Genomic DNA, 25,386 nt, shown 5'->3' with positions numbered 1-25,386 from the left:
CTCGCATATGATGTTCTAAGTCTACATCGCCATAACAAAAACGGCTCTTGCACATCATATAACATCGCCGGAGACTTTTTCATTTCTGATTTCGACAGAATGACCCATAAGGAAGCTGAGATTTCTACGTTTTTGGACTGAATTAATTGAAAAGAGTAGGAAGAAGAACAAGTAGATGCGATTACATAGGTCATGGGCGTTATAGCCGGAAATATATTTCTTTCTTTCAGTCTTTAAGATGCAAATTAAAAGATCTTTCAAGTGGTTCTGAATAGAGTCTGAATAGTTGAACGTAATGGTGATATGCTTTAACCTCATCACCGAATTCCTATGCCACTTCTGGAGAAAACTAAACTAAAGATAAAAAAAGTGCAGCAGTTAAATGTAATTTAGCTGGTAGAAGACCTAGCCATTGGTGTTCTCCCGCGGTTGTGGTCAGAAAAAAAGATGGAAGTGCGCGAATATGTCTTAACAGAACATTTTCAGAGTAGGGTATTCCAAGCCTTAGAAGGTCTTTCTGATATTATATATCACATGGATGATATACTCGTCTGGGGTTCTTGGTAATGAGTCATGGTTGAGGTCATTGCTGATTGTCTTGGCCATGTCATCGATGAAGCAGGAATACATCCATATTAGGACAAGGTAAAATCCATATATTTCAGCATCCCATCAAACGATACTGAACTGAAACAACTGCTTGGAATGGCGAATTATTAAACAAGAGTTATTTCACGATTTTCAGATATTACGCCAACTCTGATTTTTATGTTATCCACAAAGAATAAATTTGTTTGGAACTCTCCACAGGCAAGTTCACTGAAAAAGTTGGAAGGCGTGTTGTCATCCATATCAATACTTACCATTTTTGACCGGAATAAGCAATCAATTATTTCAGCTGAGGCTTCTTCTTTTCTTCTTATGAATTGGGAGCCACATCGAGTTAGAAGCATGATTCTACAATGAAGTTAGTAGCTCATGCATCCAGAATTCCTAATTTCCACTGACCAACGTTACACCCACATAGAGTTGAATAATTTGATGAACTGCCATAATTTTGTGATTGGAAATGGAAACTAGCTGTTTGCACTATTTCTATTGATCGTTCCTCATTTCCATTCCAATAGAAATGCATTCTGATTGGTTGCTACTAGTAACTGTTTGATGATTGATAATTTTTTTGTCGACCGGTAAGAAAAGTGATGTGAGTTTAAATCTCTCTATTAATTAAGAAAAAGTTTACGAAAACTTGCTACAGATGTAACCCACGATAGTCCTATTGGTTCGTATGTCAGTTCTGTGGTACATACAGTATAGGTTTGGTGAGCCACGGGTTATAACTCGGTATCAGAGATGTCCTAGATTTATTCAGCTTTGCCCAACAATCAAATGTTTAACTTTCTATTCCTGGTGGAATAGTTAGTTTCATTTTATAAACAAATATTCGGGTTGTAAAAAGAGAATACATTAACTTACATTTCAGTAGTAGTTTATAACATTCCATTCAACTCTTTAAGCCCAATAGTTTTGAATGGAAGTGAGTTTTGGACATGTCAGAAGAAAATTGATTACTTATATTTGAACGAAGTGTAGTGATAAGACTTCTTGGGGCAGTAAGTAATCAGGCAATTGGCTTTCTGTTATTCAAAAAATTCAGAGAAACAACTATAAAGATTCAACAGATGATACGGCTTGGACATATCAATAGATATGACAATAAGAACCAGGTCCATGGGCCAGTCTCTTGGGCCTGGACAACCTGGTTGGTAGGGCACTGGACCCATGTCCAAGAATTCGTGGGCTGTATACCAGCTGGCCGACTACTCCACGTGTGGAAAATGGTGACTAATGCAAGTTAAATCTGTCGAGTCTCAAAGTCCTCCACGTTCCCATAAAAAATCATAACTCTGAGGGTCTTGATCCAGGAGTTTCCTTGTCTTCTGGTTTGGTTCAAAATTACAAAGCTATTGCCTTGTACATTAGTAGTCGTAAACCCAAAAATGGGTCAGCTTTTCAACGACGGTTATAAAAATATAAAATAAAATAAAAACCAGGTAGATCCATGGGGGAACAGGTGATAGAGGCCTTATAATCAGGTGAACCGGATTTGAATCCCGGCGATGGCTGGTCGATACGAAATCCGCGCCCGACTCGCACCGACCACAGTGCTGACGTAAAATATTCTCAGTGGTAGACGGATCATGGGCTAGAGTCCCCTTGTCTTTAGGCTAACCATTTGAGGTTCTCCTGGTTTTCCTCTCCATGTAACGCAAATATGGTTTAGTTCAATCAAGAAGTCTTCCACGAAGGCAAATGTCTATCTTTATTTGACCAACCTTGTCTTCTGGATTGGGTTCAAAATTACATGGATACAGAGTTGAATATAGGTAGTTCAACGATGGTCATAAAATAAAAATAAGAACCCAGTAATTTTTTTTGTAAAGAGAATTATTTATTATAAGTCAAAAGGAAAAAGTGAGGCATATCACATACGAGATGATTAGATAATGTAGAAAAGTATGTGAATAATGTGGGAGTTCATAGTTGGAAAGTTGTAGCATTTGATAAATTACGATGGTTAAAACTGCCTGAGATAGCCAGGGCTGGTAATCGGCCATAGTGTAAAAGATGGATATTTCTCTGGAAAAGTCAATTCCAATTTTTAAAATATACACGCATATTTCGTGAATATATTTTTTTAAAAATAAATGTTATTTATCATGATCTGAAAAATATTATTAAGAAATAAATTATATTACTCACTTCCTGTACTTATAAATCCCTAGTTAAGCAGAAACAATTTATCAAGGAAAAATTACTTTTCATATTTATTTTGTTATCGTTCCTGTTAAAACCCATTACACGGTAATTAATCGTCTCCAGGAAAAAGAAAAACGCACTTATTGAATGAGAAAGATTAATGTTTCTAAAATTATAAATGTCACTTAATAAATTAATGCAATTAAAAACCATTCTTATCATTATAATAGCAGATTCATAAATGTTATTAATGACCTTAAATACTGATGAGATTATGTCAAAATGAAACTTATTTATAATGGCTCTGAACGCTTATGAAAACCAGGCCCTGCATGGTTTACATTTAAAGTTATAAATTTTAATGTCATCTTATAAAAAATTACTTTGAATATGAACTATAGAGTACTTAATAAAAAAAAATTCTCAAAAAAATAAGTTCTAAAGGAAATTGAAAAGCGAAAAATAATCTTAAGACTCGTTAAAAAACAAGAATATTTTTTCAAGTAAGAAAAAAATGATGAAATCTATATTTCTTAAAGATTTTTTATTATTGTTAGAATACATATTAATATACAATTGAACCAGAAATACAATGCCAACTTGGAACAGTTGTATCAGATTACAAACGTGTCATTTACAGAAATTATAACAACGATTGGCATTTATGAATGCTAATCATTATTCTTTATCGAAACATTATGAAAAATTATACATTATAATTATAATCAAAGGAGAGAAAAAAATTACATTCTTGGGAGAAAATTAAATGCTTAACGTTTTAAGAACCGAAGGAAGAAGAAAGAAGTGTTTCCACAAGCCCGTACCAAGTGCCAAGTGCTTGGAAGTACGTTCCAAGTGTATACGTAAGCACGTGGCCGGGTGGTATTCCTCGTTAAGTTTCATTTCATTTAACCCTTTGCTTACGATGTACTATGTTGTACCATCACATGTGGTTCACATGTTGTACCAGCCTTAAGCAAAAGGTTAAAAATTCATAAAAAATCATATCTGCAATTAAATACCGTGAAATGTACAGTATATTATTGTAGATAGTATCTGAATATATCAAAATGAAATGATTGCCATATTTAAAATAAAATAAATAATTGCAAAACTGATTCAAAACATACTAAATACCATCGAGCAAAACCCAAACTGCAAACGATGAATCAACACCCTCATAAACAAATTAGAATACCATCCTTTTCCCATTCTGTCTAAACGAATGCGCACCATTATTTACGTGTTTAATGTTTGTTTACGCGTCAGATAAAGTAAAAAAAAATATTGAAAGCTTATACTCAAAGGAAACACCTGTGGGAGATTATTTGAAATCATAACGGACTTTAATCACAATCTAGAGCTATTCAAAAATTGAAATAAAACATTTCAAATTGAAATCTCTCCCAGGGATTCAAGGCCCGTTGGAGTCAGGAAAGCTCTTCTCATTTATGATATCGTGGACAGTGAAGGGTGAATCAAGTTTATATGACAGCGATCCTGAACGGGTTAAGAGACAGTGATTTTCAGTTTGAAGTAAACATCAGAAATCTTGATTACTATATTTGTATGATCACGTGAATAATAAATATATTCTGCATTCTTTATCGCAGAATTCATCTAAGTCTATAAGCGACAAAATTTTTCTGCTCACAGATTAGCAGTTTTGCATAGAGCAATGAATTGCATGCCACATGTTTCAAGAAATAGTCTACATCCATAAAATAGTCAATGTTAAAATGATATTCCACTACGTTAGCGTTTTTAACTTAAGGATTTTTGCAAAATCTGTTATTTTCATTTACGTAAGCTTGGTATTTTTTCACAGGTCAAGGCGCATTTCACCAGAACTGGCAATTACTTAAACTAACGTAAATTTGAGAAATCTCCATATTTTCCATAGAGTTATAAATACTCTATGATATTTTCCCGCTTACGGAAGAAGCAAATTCTTGTAACCCTTTGCGTAACAAGCAACATGTGTTAAAGCTTTAGACAGAATGTGCACCGTCAATTTTGACGCATAAACCTTTCCTGGACGTAGAGGAAATATTGTTAAACTTACATAAGAGCGTTCTTAGTTCTTTTTTAATAGTTAATATGGCTTTAAAATTAATATTTTTTATTTACTGGCAAGTCTAAGGATCAATGAAAGCACAAAAATTGCATTACAGAGTTACAGGGGTATACGTGCTATAGGGCAAAAACAGGAAAATCTGTTACCGACCATAGACCAGTCGTGACATTTTTAATAGTGGCCACTTTTGAAAACATTTAGCTACTTTTTTTCAAAAATTGAAAATTTTAAGCTACCAAAAAACTATTGATACTACAAAGCATTCCTTTTGATGTATTTCCTAAAACATAGTAAACACTACAGGGGTTTATTTTTAAAAGGAGGAAAATTATCTTGGAGGAAAACTCTAAGTAAAATTTCAGGTTTGTATATTCCTTCTTAAATCATAGTTATATATTTTGAATATTCCTTTTTAAATCATAATCGATTGAGTTTTTGAATCAATAACACAACATAAAATTTATTTATTGCAAAAAAATGGAAATTTGTTATCGTAAAGATGAAATTATATTATTTAGATTACTTATAAATATCGTCCATAATTGTCTTTTTTTTTAAAAAAAGCAATATGAAATTAACTTTGATAACAAAATTCAATACTCCAAAATTTTGAACCAGCGTAAAATGAACGTTTCTGAAGTTATTACGGCTGTCTCGTATAACAAGCAATACGATAAGTTTAAGACTCATATATTACAGCGCATGCATCAGATGCATTTTTGGCGAAAAAATGGGGATCTGGTGGCGATTATCAAAGAAATTTTGAATCGCTATTTTTTATTTATTTAGTGGCTCTGTGGTGGGATGCACTAGAGTATAATTCTAAAGTTTACTTCTTTGTGACATAGATAAAAGAAAAATCAAATGCCACGCTTAAACCTTAATGTAACTAAACCTTAATGTAACCATCAATTTAAAAGCAAACGATCAATTTAAATTTAATGACCGATTTAGTCTAACAAAATACGCCAATTAGCTTCATAAATTACAAAAAAAAACTATATTTAAATATATTTCTGACTATATTTAAGATATTTGCTTTGAATCATCCGAATTTTTTTCCCTGCACTTACTGGTAAGAAACTATAAAATGTGACACGAACTATATACTCCCCTTTTAACTTTGGTAAGTATTATTTTGCTATTGGATAAGACCCAGTTGTATGAAAACAAACTGAAAACTCATAGCCATTTCCTTTCTATCGTTATGGCTCAATATATTTCTTTTCTTTTTATAAACTTCAATAAGTCTACTAGTTTTTTTTGCCATGACGTTCCTCTTATTTCTCTTTTCTTGTTTAAAAGTCCACCTCACGGACTGAAACGGGGGCAATTGTCGAAATAGACGATTTATGAAAGAAAGTGAAAACATTTCACACGACATAAATTTTCCTCTTTTTTATTTTCAGTGAATTATTCTTTCGAAATTTCGCAAAAGTCTATTTATGCTTTTTATATCAAGGAAACTAAAGCGTTTTATTTTGATTCATAATATTTCCCAAAAATTTTGCCTTAAAATTTTTTTCATCAGGCTGAAGCCAATTTCAGGTCAACAAACTAACGGGTCACAAGAGGCTGCTGGTAACTTTGGAGATAGGGTCATATCGTAACCAGTTTGCTCATATAAATAACCACGTAAATCATAGAAAAACTGTATGTTATGATTTCACAATGATTACTAATACCATGGATACTTGAATCCAAAACTTTAAAAGATTTTGATTCAATGGAGTCATTTAACAGCACTTTAAGAGTAATCCAAGCGGTTTCTTGCGATGCCACCTCCTGCAGGAGTTGACATTTTTATTATAATGCTTTCTATATTACTTATTATAAAGTAGTACTGAAAGAGAATTTCTCTGTTAGAATAAATAAATGCCTATTTTTAGTTTTCAATTTACATTTTAAGTAATTTTGATGTAAATTTAATTAAACAAGCCAATTACTTTAAAAATAATTTTCAACACAATGTAAGATCGCATGCTGATAGTTCAATAAAAGGTTTGTTCAGAAACATCTCTGACTTTTGGAAACCTATTTTCTTTATATCTGTACAAAGCATCTCCTGTTTTAAACTGAGATAAGTTTCTGATTTTCAATTAATTCAAATGTACTTAACCTCTTCACAACTGAAGCATAAAGAAATATACAGAAAAAAATATTTTGCAGTTCTGAATTTCTAATTTACTGTTATAAGTCATAATAAGAAAAACAAAAAACGAATTATACTGCCAGGTGGCTACTAACTTAAGGTCCACATACGTGGACATCAGGTTTTAACTAAATAAAATAATATGCACATTTCAAATGTTAAATTGCTCCTAAAGTAGAAACAAGCATGTATATTGTTGTATTATGGTCTGTCTAAATACAATCATGAATAGATGTAATAATTGTTTAGAAATTCTATTTTAAAAAAGACGAAGCTTCTTTATGATGAGATGCAATACTAAATGCAATACCAATGCATTTTAGCATGAAATTTCATTTTCAAAACTATTTTAACTATGAAAATAAAACAAAATAAATAATTATTGAAAAGAATCTAACATTGACTAGAGAAAATATTTAATTATTGGGAGTAAAATTTCGAAATTATGGAGAAAAAAAAACACAAAAAGTTAAAGTTATTAAATGTATGTATGTGCATTAATATAAAACAATTACTTAAAATACGCATGAAAATGTTACTAAATACATATAAAATTTAATATTTACTAGTATATATTCAATTATACTATACTATAGGATATACTATACTGTAGAATAATATTATAGGATTTTACTTGACTACTACGCTGTCATAAATTGTCATTACGCACCAAGGTGCTCACACGTAGACCAGGTTATTCATGACTGTATTGTTTCTAAATATTAAGTAAATACAAATTTAAGCTTCATACAGGTCACAGAACTAAGTCAAAAGTAAAGAATTATTTTCAGATTATCTAAGTTATGTAATATTTATAATTAGTTACATTTTTGACTAAGTTATTTTGAATAATTTTATCTATATTTACTAACAGTCTCCCACAATTTACGACTTACTCTTAACTTTTGGGCATCAGTGAAGTATATGATTGTCAAAAGCAGTATAATAGGAGAGATGCCGATTACAAGAGCTAGATTGGACAATGCATGTTTAATTAGTGTAGACATTTCTAACAATCAGTATAGTTTGTTCTACCCCATTGAAACGCAAATACTACTATTTGATAAATTTATAACACAGCGCATGATTGTCAAAAGTAGCATAGGAAGAGATAAAATGATTGCAATAACCATAGGTTATCCATGCATGATTAACCTGTGTCAGCATAGTTCTGGAAATATGCATCTTTTATACTATGTATCATATAAGACTACTGTGTACTAGTGTACTATATATCATATAAGACTACTGTGTACTAGTGTACTATATATCATATAAACAGGTGTAACGTATGATGTAGCAGAAGTCGAATTCTTGGCCACAGATGGCGCCACTGAAAAACAAGAATCGCACACTCTGCCTTAAATTTGCTCGGTTTCACCAAGCAGGCTTGCCCGTGTGGTAAGTGGCATTAGAATCAACCAACCAACCAATATAAGATACCTTTCTTGGAATGAGTTCTGCTACAAAGTACCCTATTTTTTGTTGAAGGGTGAATAATTTATCATGCAAAAACAGACACCGAGAGAGACATAATTATACACACCCACTACTGAAACAAATGTTGCTCCCGTTGCCATTTCACCATCCATACTGCGAACGACGCAACTGTATTCACCTTCATCAGCTGCTCTTTGGACACTCTGAATGGTCAGCGTCCCGCCGTGGGACACCTTTTGTCGGTGGTTCAATGGTAAGAGGATGCCACCTGAAACATGAACCAAAGATAAATAAAATGTTTTCGGAATAAACAGATGATCAGCGTCCCACTATAAGACACCTTTTGTCAGTGGTTTAATGATAAGAAGATTCCAGCTGAAAAGGTGCTACAATGATAAATAAAATGATTTTAGAAAAAACAGATGCTCATCATGGGACACCTTTTATGGATGGTTTGATGGTAAGAGAATCGAATCTATTTGCTCACCGAAGAGAACGCATTTAAAAAAATTATTCTGTTCGTTAAGTTTAGATAGATAATATTTATTAGAAGGGTAAGGTTTGTTCTATGTTCTCGTTTTGCAGTTATAACTAAGATTCATTACTATATTAAATTTTTATTTACCTTTTAATTTCGATAGTTTACATTGTCAAAAATTATTTTTACGCAAATGATTTTCAGAGGTAAGAAATTAAAATATCATTGCAGTTGTCTTTGCATTCTTCACTGTTCATTCGATATTTCAGACTCAAAGAAGTGATTTTTAAGGGATAATCAATCTACGGGTGGTTAAAAAAATCATGTTTATCCCTTAAACTGATTTTCTTCCGAAGAAAATAAACATAAAAAAAAACATGAAAATAAACATGAAAAGAAAAAGGGGAAGAAAGAAGATTGTTAGGGAAAGTAGGTATCAGTAGACTAAAAAAGCAGCCGAGAAGAGAAATTGAAAGTTTCAGTTGTAGCCAAAAAAGTGTATCTTATTTTTCAAAAAAAACCATTTGCTTAAAAGGTTTTGGAGGAATTTTAGGAACATAATGGCTTTATAAAGGACAACAAAGTTTCTTTGTTCGGCTAATAAGAAATGATGCATCAAAAAAAAGTTTCGAAGAAATAGAAGCAAAGTCTCCTTTTTTATTCTTCGATTTCAATCACACGAAACTTAACATTTCAGTCTTTTTACATTTATTTCCAAAGGTGTTTGTTTCTTTGGTTCTCTTTAATTAAAAATGTTATTCTTTTACGCATTCATACATAATTTTGTAAACCAAGTCAAGGGAAATAAGACATCTTCAAAAAGATGTATTTTAACCTATAGCCTGTGCTTTTCATGAACCAGAAAAGAGATTATGCAACTTGGAGGTGTTAGAAACTAAGGCCTCCGCTAACTAAGGCTAAAATTTATTTTTATTATTCTTTAACTGACCATTTTTAGGTAAAAATGAGGCCTTTTTTGCATATAGACTTAACACTGTAAAGCAATTTCTATAGCCTAAAACAAAAACTCCCTCAAGGATTTTATTTAGACTGCCATCAACTATGTTTTGAACTATTGCCTTAAAATCAAGTGCATACACTACTGAGTTAGGGATCAATGTAGTTAAAAGAGCAAAGTCTTTGCGAAAAAACATGCATAAAAAATAAAAATTATAATTTTTTCTCTTAGTCTGTAGTTCAAAACATGCGAGCTATAACCATTAACATTCATGAAAAACTGTAGTCAATTACTTTAAAAACTGCATGAGATATCGTGTTTAAGGTGGTGTAAGGAATGAACAAATCTGATCCTGAGACAAGCGCATTTATAGTCTTAAAACCATTAGTCTATCCAGTGTTATCACCTTGCAAAAAAACTGCTATAACATTCTAAATGATTGAAGTACAAACAAAAGTAAAGTATTTTTGGAAAGCTAAGAGAACATGAATTCAAAATTTATAATATACTGAATTTCGAAAATTTTTGCCCTGAATCATGTTTTTGCTCTAGATACCTTAATTTTGCTTCCTGTCCAAAAGAGACAATGATAGTTCTGTTTAAGTTCTCTTGTTGACTTAGATATGTTGTCAAAAAGAAAACGGAGGCTATTTTCGAAAAGAAAAAAAAATGAAAGTTTGCACAACACGTTCATATTACCTTTGTAGATAGAGAAACTCTTTTCTCTATATGTGCCTCAGTGAATTTTGAGCATTATTCTTGACTATAACAGATTGTACACTGAACACATGCTGACATTAAACACACTTTAAAAATTGTGGAGTGATACCTCTCTGAATTTAGCGCAGAAGAACTTCAAAAATTATGGGACCGAATCCTTAATTTCAAATCTATCGTTCATAAGCATTTGAAGTATGTATTTAAATCAATAATGAAGAATGCTTAGCTCAAACTCACGCGTGCCTTAATATTTTATTAGTAAAATAAGTGACGTAAATATGAATTGCATACTTCAATTAATGATCTTTATTCTATTTATGCTTTCAATATGATATTAAAAGGGTTAAGAATGAGGGTTAGAATTTAAAATTCGATAGCAGCATTTTAGGAAAGTTTCAAAAATTACACTTTATTGATTCTATGATGACCAGAGTATTTTTAAGAGTGACAATAAAATAAATACCAATAAAATAACTAACAATAAAATAAATAACAATAAAATAAATAACAATAAAATAAATAACAATAAAATAAATAACAATAAAATAAAGAACAAAATATAAATAGCAATAAAATAAATAACAATAAAATAAATAACAATAAAATAAATAACAATAAAATAAATAACAATAAAATAAATAATAAAATAAATAACAATATTAAAAATGGATTAGATATTAAAAAGGAAAAGGATAAATATTATTTCCAGAAAAGGAAATGATAAATATTATTTTCAGGCGTGGATTATTTCCTCTTAACTCTGTGTATATTTTTTTCGCAGAAAGCATTGCACCTATGATTATCATATCCAATGTATAGTACTTCAGTAGAATGCTTAATACATGGAATTAATTTATAGCCAATTCATTATTTGTTACACAAAGTTACATAATAAGGGAAATATAATCCAAACTGGATATTTCGTCTTTATACAGATATTCTGTATTTATACCACTACTCCACTAGTTCTGTATTTATACACTTAGTTTTAAACTTTTGTAACTTTTTTGCTTATTTTAACAATAGCAACTGCCACTTAAAGCTGGCTGATATGTTAGAGCCACTACATCTGCTTACAACAGAAACATTACTGCCATTCTATTTTAGTCGCTTGTCTTCAGTAAGTCAATATACTATTTCCCATTCAGCATTTATCTGAGTGATTAAAAAGGTACTCGCAATATGTCATAATTTTTATTTTCACTTATTAGATCTTTAATCGAATAATAAATTTTTTTCAAAGCAATTAGGAAGTCCCGCCCAGTTTCATAATTGATTTTATGCAACTAGTCACTTGGTCGTGTCTAATCACGTTTTTGTGATGCTTTTGTGATGTGTCATGCTAACGTTTCCGCTATAAGGCATGGGCTTGTCATCACCTGAATCAATTATCGGATCAGGTTTAATTTTATACCTTCAAGCGACGTCATGTGTACGTGTCGAACCTCATTGGCCGACCCATGCGCAACGTTGCTTGCAGGTATCTAATTGCTTCGAATTGTTTTTTCTTCTTCTTTTTTTAAAATTCGATATTTTATTTAAAAAAATGAAGACTATTTTTATTCATAAAAGATATGATTATATTTGCATGCAAGAATATTTTGTTAATCGTAATGAAATAGACAATTACCTAAATTTAAAAAAAAATCAACTATGCATATCTAGAAGTCATTAAGAAGCAAATAAATGAGAAATATTTTTTCTTGTTAACAATAATAATAAATTTAGATCATATAGCAACTTAAATGGGAAACGGTTTTCTTTCTTGAGTCTTTGGTATTGTCAAAACTTTCGATATTAATATTAAGATTTACATCAAGCAACATATAATCTCTTTTCTTTTTTTTTTGCTTATTTTTGCTACTTTAGACATTAAGTCATATTCGAGCTACAAAATAAACATCTTGCGATAGATAAATGTTTTCAGAACAATAGATAAATAGTCATTAATTAAAGGGGGAAAAACTAAACAAAAAAAACGCAAAAAAGCACTTAAAATTGCTGTAATTTTCGAACAAACTGGAATTTCGTAAAAAAACTCGCGTTAAGGTTTTAAAAAGTTAACCTTAGTTTAATTTCAATTGTTTTGTTGCATTTCTGTGGATTGCATGGTATTTCCTCTACCACAAATTTATGAGTTAATAATTATGGAATTAATTATAAATTTTAGTTATTTTAAGATTGTTACACATTTTTCTACACATCTTCGCAATTTCATACTTCTAAATCGTACAAAAGCAGCAAAACAAAATAAAAACAACTAGCATAAAGTCGACAACTCAAAATAGTAGAGGTGCTTAAGATTTTTTAATATGGAGAGGAAAAGATAGGAAACCAGAAAAAATACATTTAGTTTTCTAATATAAGCTACACATTTTTTATTATGCATCAGGTTAATGTCTGCTGTGCATATAAAAACATACTCTGTCTTAACAAAAAACTTCCTCTGTGAGAAATATCTACACGGGAAGATTCTGCGATGGTTAGGAGAAATAGTGTTAAATAATCCAATATCTGGGGAGAAATGTTAACTTTTTTTTTATTAATATTCTAATTATATTATGTGTTTGGCAAATGTTTTCTAAGTTCTTTTAAAGAAAACAAAATACTAAGCTGAATGTTCTTATAATATGGAACCACAGTAACATTAAATTTTTAGTAGCACGTAACCAACATTTATTTACTTACTTTTGAACCATCTGACGCCTTTTATCGGGTAACCACCATACGGGCATCGGACGATCAGATCTTCACCCGAAATAGCAGTCACATTCGACATGGGTCTTATGAATGTCGGTCCGTAGACATTAAGTCTTGCTGCGTGGAAGGTGCTTCCAACGTCATTGCTGACTTGGCATTTGTATTCACCGCCATCGTCCACTCTTGCGTCACTAATGTTAAGAAAACTCACCACATTAGCGTGTTCGGTGATATAATCGCCCAGGTTAATCCTTCCAGTTCGGGACACAACCCCACCGTCCAAGTACCATGTTATTCTAGGTGGAGGGTTACCTGTCGATGTGCATTTCAAGGAGACAAGTGAACCAGGATGTGCAGTTTGTTCCGGAAAAACTGATATTAGACTGGGTGGGACATCTGCAACAGAATTAACAGAGTTTTTCTGTAGTTTGCGTTCAGTCATATGACATATTGAAATCTACACAAAATTAGAAAACATGATTCAATGTAGATTGTGTTCCGACATCAATTGAGAATTAGTTTAAATAATTGTTTTAAATCGTCTGCCAACTCTTGTAAATATAATAACTGCAACTTTGGCTGGTTTCTAGGCAACCAAACTACTTTTTCTTGTTATTAATGGTTTTTGCTTATTCGCGATCGCAACGCTCGAGTACGCCGTCTAGCGGGAGCCTGTAAATATCAGACATTAATTTATCACGTTTTCATTTAGTTCCATCGAAATCATTGACAGAATCAGACGCCATTTTTTAGCAGCAAATAAGAAACAAAATTTCCCTAAGGAAAAGGCCGAAGAACTTGAAAAAAATCTCCAGAATATTAGTAAATCTTTCAGGAACAGAACACGCCAAGCATTTGAAGAAAAATTCCTCAATAATTTTTAATTTCTATTATCAACAAACTTGCAACTGATGACTTCCGATTTCGGATACTGTTACAGATGTGTGTATTAAGGTAAAATGCATTTCTTCTGTCTTCAATTCATTACGAATTAAAGTGTCAACATTGCTTTCGTCATTCCAGTGAATAAATATGAATTCAGAACATACAGAATTGTAATAGTTATAACATATTCTTCTTCGTTATAGAATAGTATATATTTCTGTATCCATATAATTCGGAAAACAACAGTAAAAATTATCCAAGTTACTTGAAATAGTGCCATTTGCGCTGATTCTTAATTAATTTTAATCGCTTTCTTGGTAAGTATTTTTTTGTTTTGAAAGAATAAGTTCAACTAGAATTCAGCTATTCTGTTTTTAGCTACATATTCAAATTCATATCAATTATAAAATTTTGCTGTGTAGTATGTTATCTAAAAATAATGAAGGGATAAACTATGTATTTATTATTTGAGAATAAAGCTTTCAAACAAGGAACTTATCATTTTGGAATTCTCCGGGAATTATAAATCTGGTAAGTGCAATGATTTTTACAATAAAAAATTTGCCTGTAAATATTTTTTTTTCATTTGATGATGGTTCTCTACAGAATGGTTTTTTACGTCTGATTAAGAACTATAAGAATAATAAAAAAAGAAACAATATGAAAGTTTTTATTTCAATGTAAAGAATTCTTGAAATCGTTTTTTTATCCTAAGAATTCTTTATTTTCTGTTTTTTAGTTTATAATTTTTTGATAAAAATTGTTCTCAAAATACTTTTTTTGAAAACTTAAATGGTATAACATTATGTGTTTATGTATACTTCTTGTATATTCCAATGTTTGAAGTAATATGATTCAGAAAAGTATGGAATAAAAATTCGGTACTTACGTATCAACGCCACCGCCGCTACAGATTTGGCGGTTTTTAAGTGCCGCTAATCTACACTTAAAATTTTTGCGACAATTCATAAAATAAAACACTTTATTTAAAATCAAAATAGTCAATCGGATTTCGGTGGAAAATGAGCCGATATAGAGTTTAGCATAGATTCAAAACAATCATATCGCCATATGAACTCTGATAAATAAGATTCCAAATGAAATAACATTTCCAAAACGTACGTTTACCAAGATAAAATTTTATGTTGTGGGAATTGGTACATTTTCGTTTTTTCGGTAAAATATTTCCCTCCTAAAAAAATACAATTGCATCTTGTTTTGTTTTTGGCAAATCCCAAAGACGAATTTTTGTAGCACTAAAAATGGCGACAAAAAAGAAGTTTTTTTGTTTTTGTTTCGTCAGCATTCTTTATTTTACGTTTCTTAGTTTCTAAACAATGATTTTTATTGAAACTTAAAATTTTTTGATAAAAATTGTTGTCAAAAAACTTTGTTTACAAAATTAAATTTCAAAAAATTATGAGGCTTATGTATACTTTTTGTTCATTTTAATTTTTGAAGTAATATGATTCTTAAAACTATAGAATGTAAAGTTTAAATGGGCCTTTCATGTTATATCATTAAATTTAGTAAAACTATTTCTCGGGCATTAGGTTTTAACTCTTATAAGAATATACATATTTTTTTCTGTTAATGTACAAATATTTTTCCGATGTGTTTTGGATATTCCTTCTCTAATAAAAAGAGATACCATTTTGTTTTCGTTTGCATAAGAAAGAATATCAAGCATTTTTCTTTTTTAACTTTAATTAGCCACAATAAAGAAGGAACGTTGCAATACTACGTGCTACATTAACGACTTCTCTAGAGTAACTGAATGACGGTTCATGTAGAAATCGCAGGTAAGCGTCTCATACAACAACGCCCCCTATAGTTCGTTGCGATCGCGAATCGTCTGTGTATGTCAGAGAAAATAAAAGAATACAATCGCTGTAATAGCTAACAGATTGTTCGACAATTGCTGAAAAATTGTTCGACATGGAATTACCTGTTATAATTTTTAAAAAAATCAGTTTGATGAAGTATGAAATACAATTGAAAAAATAGCTAGCTACAATGAATTACACGATACAATTGAAAAGGATACTAATATAATTAATAAATTGCATACTATAATTAAAAAATCAAAATCATTAAAAAATCAATAAAATGGATAACGTGATACACGGGAAAAAGAGAGATGCATGAAGTTGCGCGACACAATGATTTGAAACTGCACATAGATTTTTCAATGAAAGGATATATGAAAAAATTTACATTTAATATTATCATACCTGAGATTTTCAATTCGGCCGTCCCCTGCGCACCATCGTTTTCATTGTAGACGAAGCACTGATACATCCCTCTGTCTTCACGTCTCAAGGCAGTGATGTGCAGCACGTCTCTCGTCACTAGCTGGATTCGATTCGAAGGAACGATCGGCCTCTGGTCTTTCTTCCAAGATATTGTGTGCACGGGATAGCCACTGACGTTGCACGTAAACGTTCCTTCCTGTCCTGTGTTGAGGGTCTGATGGGGTGGTAAAAGCGAAGCCTGCAATGACGCTGCAATAGAAAAAAACGAAACTTTTGTAAGCAATTTAAAATTATACAATAATATGAAAAATGTAATATCATTTTGTCAAAATAATCAAATTTTAAAAGTTTAAATTCAATCAAAATTTATGTTTCAATTATAAATTTTAGGTTAGAGGGAATAAAAAGAGTTGAATACTTTATAAAGAGCTCTAATGTCTGTAAGCATTATCTGTTAAAACTTTTTCATCGGTATGGATTTCACTTAGTCATTTTAAAAGAAATCTGTTTTCTGCACTTTTTAGATATCCGATAATGATATTAAAAACAAGGAGGGATCGAAATCTCAATGACGTTTCCACATGAATCTGTCTCTTCCTACATTAATATTTTTTATTGGACTCTAATGTAACATGTGACATGCGTTAATACATCACGTTGCAAAACACATTAAATGCAAAACACGATAAGCGTCCGTGTAATAGAGCTTGGATTAAAACCTACAACTAAACAAAGTTATTATATATGTCCAAAACTTTCACAAAGCAATCAAACGCAAGTCGTATAATGCTTGTCAACTTTTCTTTACATATTTTAAAATTTATACCATTTAAAACATATGTACACATAAAATATGAGCTGATGCATTCCTAAAATATTTTGATTAATGAATCAGATAGATGGCAAAGAAAAAGAGAATAAAATACTAATCTATATACATATTTCTCTTACACGGTGACAAAAAAAAGCCTCATTACAACTCCCCGAATGGCAAAGCTAGAAAATCGACCAATGATTGCCGCTAAAAATGTCACGTGCCATATCTAGCATAGGTGGCTCAACATATAACGCTTTTAAAAACAGAAACTGAAATAACCAGAGAGATCATTCTATCAGCTGCGGCAATCTCATACTATCAAGCTAGGCAGAAGTGAGTAGTCTTTGTCGATAGATCTCTATTTTAGTATTTTGTCGAAAGCGCTTTTTTTCACTAATTTATATATTACGAATTTATTTGACGATTTTTGATTTATATCGCGAATTTATTTGTTTTATTATTGCTATTAGTTATTCATTGAAAATTGAGTCTCAGTCGTGCCGTTACGCTTTAAGATTTTATACTATAGCACATTTCTAATAGGTTTAACAAATTACATGTTATTTATTTGAATTCAAATTTATTTTAATGACTTAATATTTATTAAAAAGATATAATTTTTAAAAAAAAATTGTTATATGGATTTGAATGATTGTTTTGAATTCTTAGAATTTTGTGCATTTGCAATGTAACTTAGTAGCGAGCAAAGCGAGCTTGGTTTGCGAAGCAAACCATATAAGATTGCGTAGCAATTTTCAGGGGTCGGCGAGCGTTAGCGAGCAGGGGGCACAGCCCACTAGTTAAAAGGAATTTTTTCAATTTGTAACAAATTGTATATAACATTTGTGAAAAAAATGAGAAATATTGAATTCATTCCAATCAAGAGCAAAAATTGTGGGAGTGCATTGTAAAATGTTTATTACAATTAGAGCTTCATAAATAGACGAAATGTTGCATTTATAATTCACAAAATATTGAGAAACTATTCAGTGACCCTTCATAATGTATGGAGAAAAAAGAACAAAAGACGGTCCAACATAAATCCGAAATAAAATATCTTTACTGGAATTAAACCATCAAAAATGATAGAAATAAAATACTTATATTTGATATGAGAAATACACGTCATTTTTATGCCAGTATGGAAACACGCGTTATTTATACCTTAATAAGAGGAGCATATACTTCTCTTTTCTTCTTTTTGCGTCTTTTTCGAGGGTGCATACTTGTTATATTCCTTCACGTAGTCAATAAAAAGAAGAGTTATAGCATAATAAATTTTGGCGGATGCATTTTATGCTGGAATCCGCTGTTCGTGTAAAAAAAGGGAAAAAATGAACATTCGCAAATGCATGTTCATTTTTTAAAGGGCCTTTTTACATGTGTTTATCAGAGTGCGTTTTTATGTCGAATATAAATATTTTTTTAAGATCCAAATATAGCTTTGTCATATTTTATACATTAACGTTTTTCTTACTGTTCGCGAATTAAAAAGGTCATATTATTAATTACTAAACAAACATTTCACTTGTTTTTTTATGTCTGCTTGTTTTAAATACACGATATTGTGGTGTTGCACTATATTACTAAATCGTTAAGCACACTATTTGGTTTAAAGGGTCACAGAACCTTTGCAATGATTTTTTAAAATAAAGGCATAATCATTCATTTTGTGGGTGCTTTACATGCACATTTAACTCATAATCAATAATTTATCTTCAAAAAATAATCAAACTGTTTAATTTTTTTTAAATTTAGAAAAAAAATTGAAAAATTTCAATCTTTTTAAATCCCAAAGGCTTTTTTAATTTAACATATTTTTAAAAAATGTTTTTTTTCTTAGTGCTTACAATATTTAACCTCACAATTTTGTGCATTTATTTGCTGAAATAACAATTAGAATATTTTTTATTGATTATTCTGTAAAAAAGTTGCAGAAAAAGGTTAAAAATTCCTGTTAGATATATGTAACATGCAGTAAAAAATGTAATATCTCATAAAATGCTTATTCCATGCACAGGTTAAAAAAATGTATTATATTTAAGACAAAAAGAGTACTTCAAAATTTTTATCTTAAATAGAAAAAATTCCTTAGGAATTTAATTAAGATTAAAACCCAAAATTATCATCGATGAGAAAAAGCACTTTAAAGCCTGTCTGCTGTGCAAGTTTCTGTATTAGGGAAATGTAAAAGCATTCATAACTTTTTTAAAACTGTAGATAGAGATATGATTTTTTTCAGTGCATTTGAAATAATTTTAAGTTTTATTATAAGCAATAAATTTTTTACCGATGTTTTGGTCATTTTTTGGGTACTGTGACCCCTAAGTGCACCACATTGTCAAAAGTTTCCTTTAGAGTAATGTCTTAAACATCATTTTACTTGTTTTGTATGGCTCTTTAATGTAACTACAGTATATATTGCTTTGTAGCACTGTATTATTAAGTACACAAACAATAATAATTAAGTAAACAAATAATATATTGTTTAAATACATACAATGATTAAATCCCTTGTATTATCTATTTTTGTCAAAGAATTATTTTAGAGTCATATCTTAAACAAAAATTTACTTGTTTTAAGTACACTATTGTCGAGAAACTCCGAGGGACTATTTGACTTTAAAATTTAACCGTAACTGCGGTTACAGCAGAAGTTGAATGATTACCTCCGAGTTATGACGCTGAAATGAGCTGTTCCTTTTCAAAATATTAATGTGTCGTCTAATCTTGTTTGTTACGATCTTTGTTTGAATATTAAATGTTTCCAAAAAATGGAAAGGAGTTAATTCCTGCAATGTCAGACGTTGTTTATTTTTACTTATGACATCTTTATTTTCAAGAGTAGCAATCTTTAGAACCGAAAGAAAAACGTTCTGTCTTCCCTCGGATAAATAGTATTTTGAAGAATCGCCACAGAAAATAGAGGTAAGGTAATTTTACTTTTACCTTTAATTACGAAGTGAAATAAATAGTATATTGAATTGCTCATTTTTATTCCACAACTATATTGCATTGTTGTAGTAAGCTGTTATGTGCTTTAAGGCATTTGTTTTAAATACACTGCATCGTCTGCGTTTTTCGAAGTACTTCTTGGAGAAAAATGTCATAAATTCTGTATTTCCAGCTAATTCACTTCTTATTTTTTTTGTAAGAACGATAAATTATGCACTTTTAACCGGCCGATAATCCACCTGGCACCCATCAAACAAGATTTTTGAGAAAAACCTCAATTTGTACTTATTGTGACTCTCAACAAGATATAATACACTTGATTTGCCACTGCCAAACATTTCATGCACAGCGTGGCACGGAATTCCAGGACAATACAGAACATCAACTATTCTCAAATTTGACCTGCAGAAGAATTATTAAAGAAATCATCAAAACTACACTTGAGGACATGTTAAATCCACCAGATTCAATTAACAATGTAATCTACAGCTATCATATAGTTATATATATAGTTTCTATAGTTCTAGCTATCATATAGTTATGTATATATAACGTATATATATATAGTTTCTGAACTGTTTAGAATAGAAAATAGTCAAAATTTATTATATATGAAAACTTTAAGCAAAAACTAAAATTAATATTACAAAGCTCAAACTTTTGACCATTCTCCTGCTTAGCTATTGTAACCGAATTTTCGAGACTGTGGCTCCCTCCCCTTATTTTAAAGGTTAAAAGTCCGAATATTTAGCAAAAAACGATATGCTAATGCAGTGAAAGTACGTTATTGTCTTTGATTTTGTAACATAATTTTTGTCTGTACTAACTATTTAGCATATTAAAGGTTAATCTCTCGGACACTTAAAGTGAGTCTTAAAACGTGAAAATCTGGTCATAAATTTTTTTTTCAAACTTTAGAGAGAATTAAAAAAAAACAACTCAATTTTGATTTCTTGAGGGTTTAATGCTAATCTTATATATGCTAATTAAAGAAGTGCAGATTTCAAGTAACGATATCGCACATAAAAACCTATTTCGTCTGAAGAAACATATATTTGGATTCGATAAATTTTGATTACTGACTCTTAAAACTTAGGCAGTAGCTGCAATCTCGAAAAATATGGTCCCAATAATTAATACCAAGATTCAGACCCCTTAATTTTGGACCCTTTATTGTTAATTTTACTTTTTGTGTATTTAGCTATGTTACAGAAATTTTTAAAGCAGATTGAAAAATTTTTGAGGCATAATTGTAAAATCCCTTTAGCCAAAAATAATTTCTTGTAAGAAATCAATTTTAATTTTTTAATCATTTTTATTATTTCATTTAGTAAAAGCAAGATTCCCTCAACAGCCAGTTGTGGGCCAGTTTGGTTAATGACTCCCTAATTTTGTGCCCAATGGAATGCTTGTGACTTTGCGATCAGCATTGCGCCACGCTGGCATTTACTTCCCAGAAAGGCTGGCACTCCTCGATCTCTTTGAGTCGCCACTGACAGAATAATAACGCCAACAACTTCGCAATGGCAGAATAATGCCTCGACCACTACGGCTCATTTGCTTTAATAAGGGTTGAAAAAACTATTCAGTGGTCTACAGACTTTTATACTATTTTGGAGTATTTAATTTTAAATGAGAAAATATTAAAATTTGAGCGAAATCGGTTGAATACATTCTTTCCTTTCAACATTCTCCTTTCGGTTATCCCCATTGTCTCCTTATCAATCCATAGATGAACCTCTCAATATAGCAACTAGAGTTATATAGTGTAGTATAGATCATCCTGTAAGTATGAGACTAGCTCAAAAAATTGCCACAACGCGGGAGATACAGGAGGAGGATCCAGTAAGTATTGGCGTTGGGTTTATCATGTATTTAGACCAAGAGTTCCAGTCTACACCAGGTTTGGACCAAGAGTCCAATGAAAACACCCCAGACAATAATCCCAACTCCCCCGATATGCATGGATGACCATATACGTATTGTTAGATAATGTTTGACTTGTATGAAATAACAATTTAGCAGCAGCTTTTCTTTTCATTCAGTATTTCACTCTCAAAAATCAAATAATTACATAACAATCATTTAAACTTTTGTTTGGCTCAGTGGTTTAAGAACAAAAAAAAATACTGATTCTTATAAACAAAACATTTAATGCAACACAAATAAAAATTTAAGCATGCACATAATTAATTTTCCGTTTTACTTTGTATGGTATCACTTTTTACTTTTTACAGAACATGACATTTGTTTTTACTTCACTTTACACAACTAAAACCGCTGCCACTCAAATACTTTATAAGTTTAGTAAAAGCATTAATAATTACTTTTACAACGCTTCCAACAACTGAAATATGTTGGGGAGGAGAGGGATAAGGGAGAGGAGCAACTCCATTCTTCGTAGCTAATAAATTAAAATAGTTAAAAAGTCTTTAACTAAAACATTGTAAATTAAAACATTATGCATCAAAATTTCATACTTCATTTTATATGCAAGCCGTGTTGTCTCTTTTTGTGAGGGATTTTTGATCTCATTTAAAATTGCAAATTCGTTAATTTGGGTCAATAAGCATAAGCTGGATGATTCATTTTAGCGGTTTAAAACTTGGAGAGGATTGAGAATTCAAAGGCAACTCAGATACTTTTTAGGATTTTTCAACGATGTGGCAGATTATTGCAAATGCTTCAGCTACTGAAGGACCTACGAGTAAGAATAATCCAATTTAACTTTCCAGAATCATTAAATGAATTGTCGCTGAATTTATGAGCCAAACTATTCGGGCGCATCATTAGAATTGCATATCAATCCATGAATGAAAATATCATATTAGACAGCCAGTCGCACTTCCTTATTATAAACTTCCTGTAGAAAGCCTTTGAAATGGCTCCTTTGTTCATCAAACTATCTTAATATTTGTATTTTCTAATAGTGTTTAGAATTACTTCTGAACAATCTCAAAAACAGCTGTTTTATTGTAATTTACTGGTTTGAAACTAAATTAGAGCTCTCTACATGTTTGTCAAATCGATAAAACACGATAAAAAGCTTTTCTGAGTCTATTTGAGTGCAATTTTTGACAATAATTATTGCTAAATGTAAAATTTAGAATTAAATAATGATAATTTAGGAAAATTAAAGTACCAAATGCGCACGAAGAGCTACTTCATAAAAGAAATCCTCCCTAGAGGCATAAGATTACATTTTCAGTCATGGTTTAATATGTAATTCTTAATCATATTGATGTGGCCCTTATAGTTTGGTCCGTAAATTAAGGAATAATCTGTTTAGTATTTCTGGAATGCAAAATTAGATTATTCTTACCTGCATACACAGTAGCATAAACCTCTAAATTAAAAAATTATAAAATTTATCTGCAGAATATGTGCTATTATATTTGTATTCAAATATAATAGTATATATAATATAATAAATATATAATAAATAGAGTACATATGTAAAATAATACGTAATATATATAATTTAATTTTTAATTTCAGTGTATCTGAATACAAAAAATGGTGGCAAATGGTGGTTTTTCACTACACTTCTTGGTAAAACTGTCAGTGAATAACCACTCAGGTGTACCGTGATTTTTGGCAGATACACGGAAATATTTTACAGTGAAATGAGGAAATTGCTTCAATACTAAATGAAATATTTGGAGTTAATTAATTGAAAATTTATTAAGTGAAAAGGGAAAAATTCAGTTGCTGTTTAAATTGAAATAAAAGTAAATTTGACTTCTATTACGATTATTTTTCTGAATTATCAACACTAAAAACAAAATAAAGTAAAAATGAACAAAACACCGAATACCTTCAGAAAAGTTTCTTAGTGAATAAAGATTAAAAAATTCTAATACTTGAGTAATTAAAAGTGCTGGCTGGCAATTTGCATTTAGAACGACAAACTGAAATAGAACTCAAGTAAAAATTGCAAAATTTTTCGCATTTCTTGGACTTCAAAGTGTAACTGAAGTTGTGTTTCACTTTTACCAATTTTCGTAAAAAAAATCCAATGTAGTGCATTCACGCAATCACTGCGTACTTTTAATTTTTTTTTTTTTAAAAAAGAGATCGTTATTTTTAGTTTAACTTAATTCTGTCTGCATTTGTTTTTTTGGTTTGGTTTATTTTGACTGCAATGCCGAAATAATTCTGCTTTTCCGCCTGGAGTGATAAATATTTCTTTTTGGCTCGGAGATGTAGGCATACTATTTGAACTTTATAAATTTAAAATATGAGGAAGCCTATCCTTTTTGTGAACAATAAAACAATTTAATGAGATATTAGACAATGTTTTTAAGCTAAGATATGTAAAATAACGAAAAAATATTTTAACTTTCTTAGCGTTACAATATGAAGTAACTTATTTCAAGTCAGTATGTTGCTTGTTCTTAATGTTATAGTTCACCCGTCTTTCGGTTCGGAATCTATTTTAACAGAATTAAGACCCCTTGCTTAAAAAATACAAATAATTCTTTATTGTTTGTTTTTATCACGAAAATTTGATAGTTCTCACTTATAACTCTGAGAATGGTCAAAAATCATTTGTAAAAGAAGTATCTAATAACTCGATATTTCTTTTTTACGTTAGAAAAGGCAGCGGAATTGACATAACTGTTGTGAGTTAGCAATAGTCATTTATGATTTTTAAGTGAAGTTTTGGATAATGCTTTCTCTGTTTGGTATTGAAAATGGTGCAAAATCTCAATATGAAGAAGAGTTACAGTTTTGTAAGGAATGAAAAGCGAAAAATTTAATTAGTTAAAAAGTGACTTCAACGCTGGTGCATAAAAAGTCAAAAATTGAGATCTAGTCAGAATTGTTTTTTTCTTTTGGTAAAAAATACTCTCAAATTTAGAATTTTTTTTAATAAAAAAATAAAGCTTTTCGCTTGTCTTAAAGCTCAGATAATATTGTCGACCTGATGGTATAGATTGCTTTAAATGATAATTTGCTTTGGGGATAAAGCCTTTAAGCCTTGCGGTTTCAGGTTTCGTTCAGAAAAAGTGGTTTAAGAGTCACCATTGGCCTGCGTTTAAATAATTAATCGAGAGAAGCCTCATTTAAACTTAGATTCTTTATGAAAATTGTTTCTATGAATAGTTATGATTTTTTTAGCACACGAATAATTTTGAGTAACACATATTTTTTTTATTTTTTATAATCATCTCCTCGAGGAAGGT

The 25,386-nt window shown here is 30.6% G+C and overlaps 1 protein-coding gene across 2 annotated transcripts in view; it reads right to left on the bottom strand.

The window, feature by feature from the left end:
• Positions 1-25,386, bottom strand: part of LOC107449821 (cell adhesion molecule Dscam1) — a 383,590-nt gene that overhangs the window by 69,521 nt on the left and 288,683 nt on the right. For both annotated transcript variants that reach the window (XM_071177996.2, XM_071177997.2), the window contains exons 7-9: positions 16,405-16,674; positions 13,274-13,681; positions 8,536-8,697 (exon numbers count right to left, since the gene is read on the bottom strand). In XM_071177996.2, the coding sequence (XP_071034097.2) occupies positions 8,536-8,697; positions 13,274-13,681; positions 16,405-16,674 (840 nt within the window). The remainder of the gene's footprint in view (positions 1-8,535; positions 8,698-13,273; positions 13,682-16,404; positions 16,675-25,386) is intronic.

This window comes from Parasteatoda tepidariorum, chromosome 3 (genome assembly GCF_982258835.1).
Source record: "Parasteatoda tepidariorum strain Cologne lab strain chromosome 3, Ptep-v5.0, whole genome shotgun sequence".
Lineage (NCBI taxonomy): Eukaryota > Metazoa > Arthropoda > Arachnida > Araneae > Theridiidae > Parasteatoda > Parasteatoda tepidariorum.
This window is presented reverse-complemented; position numbering and strand designations above follow the sequence as displayed.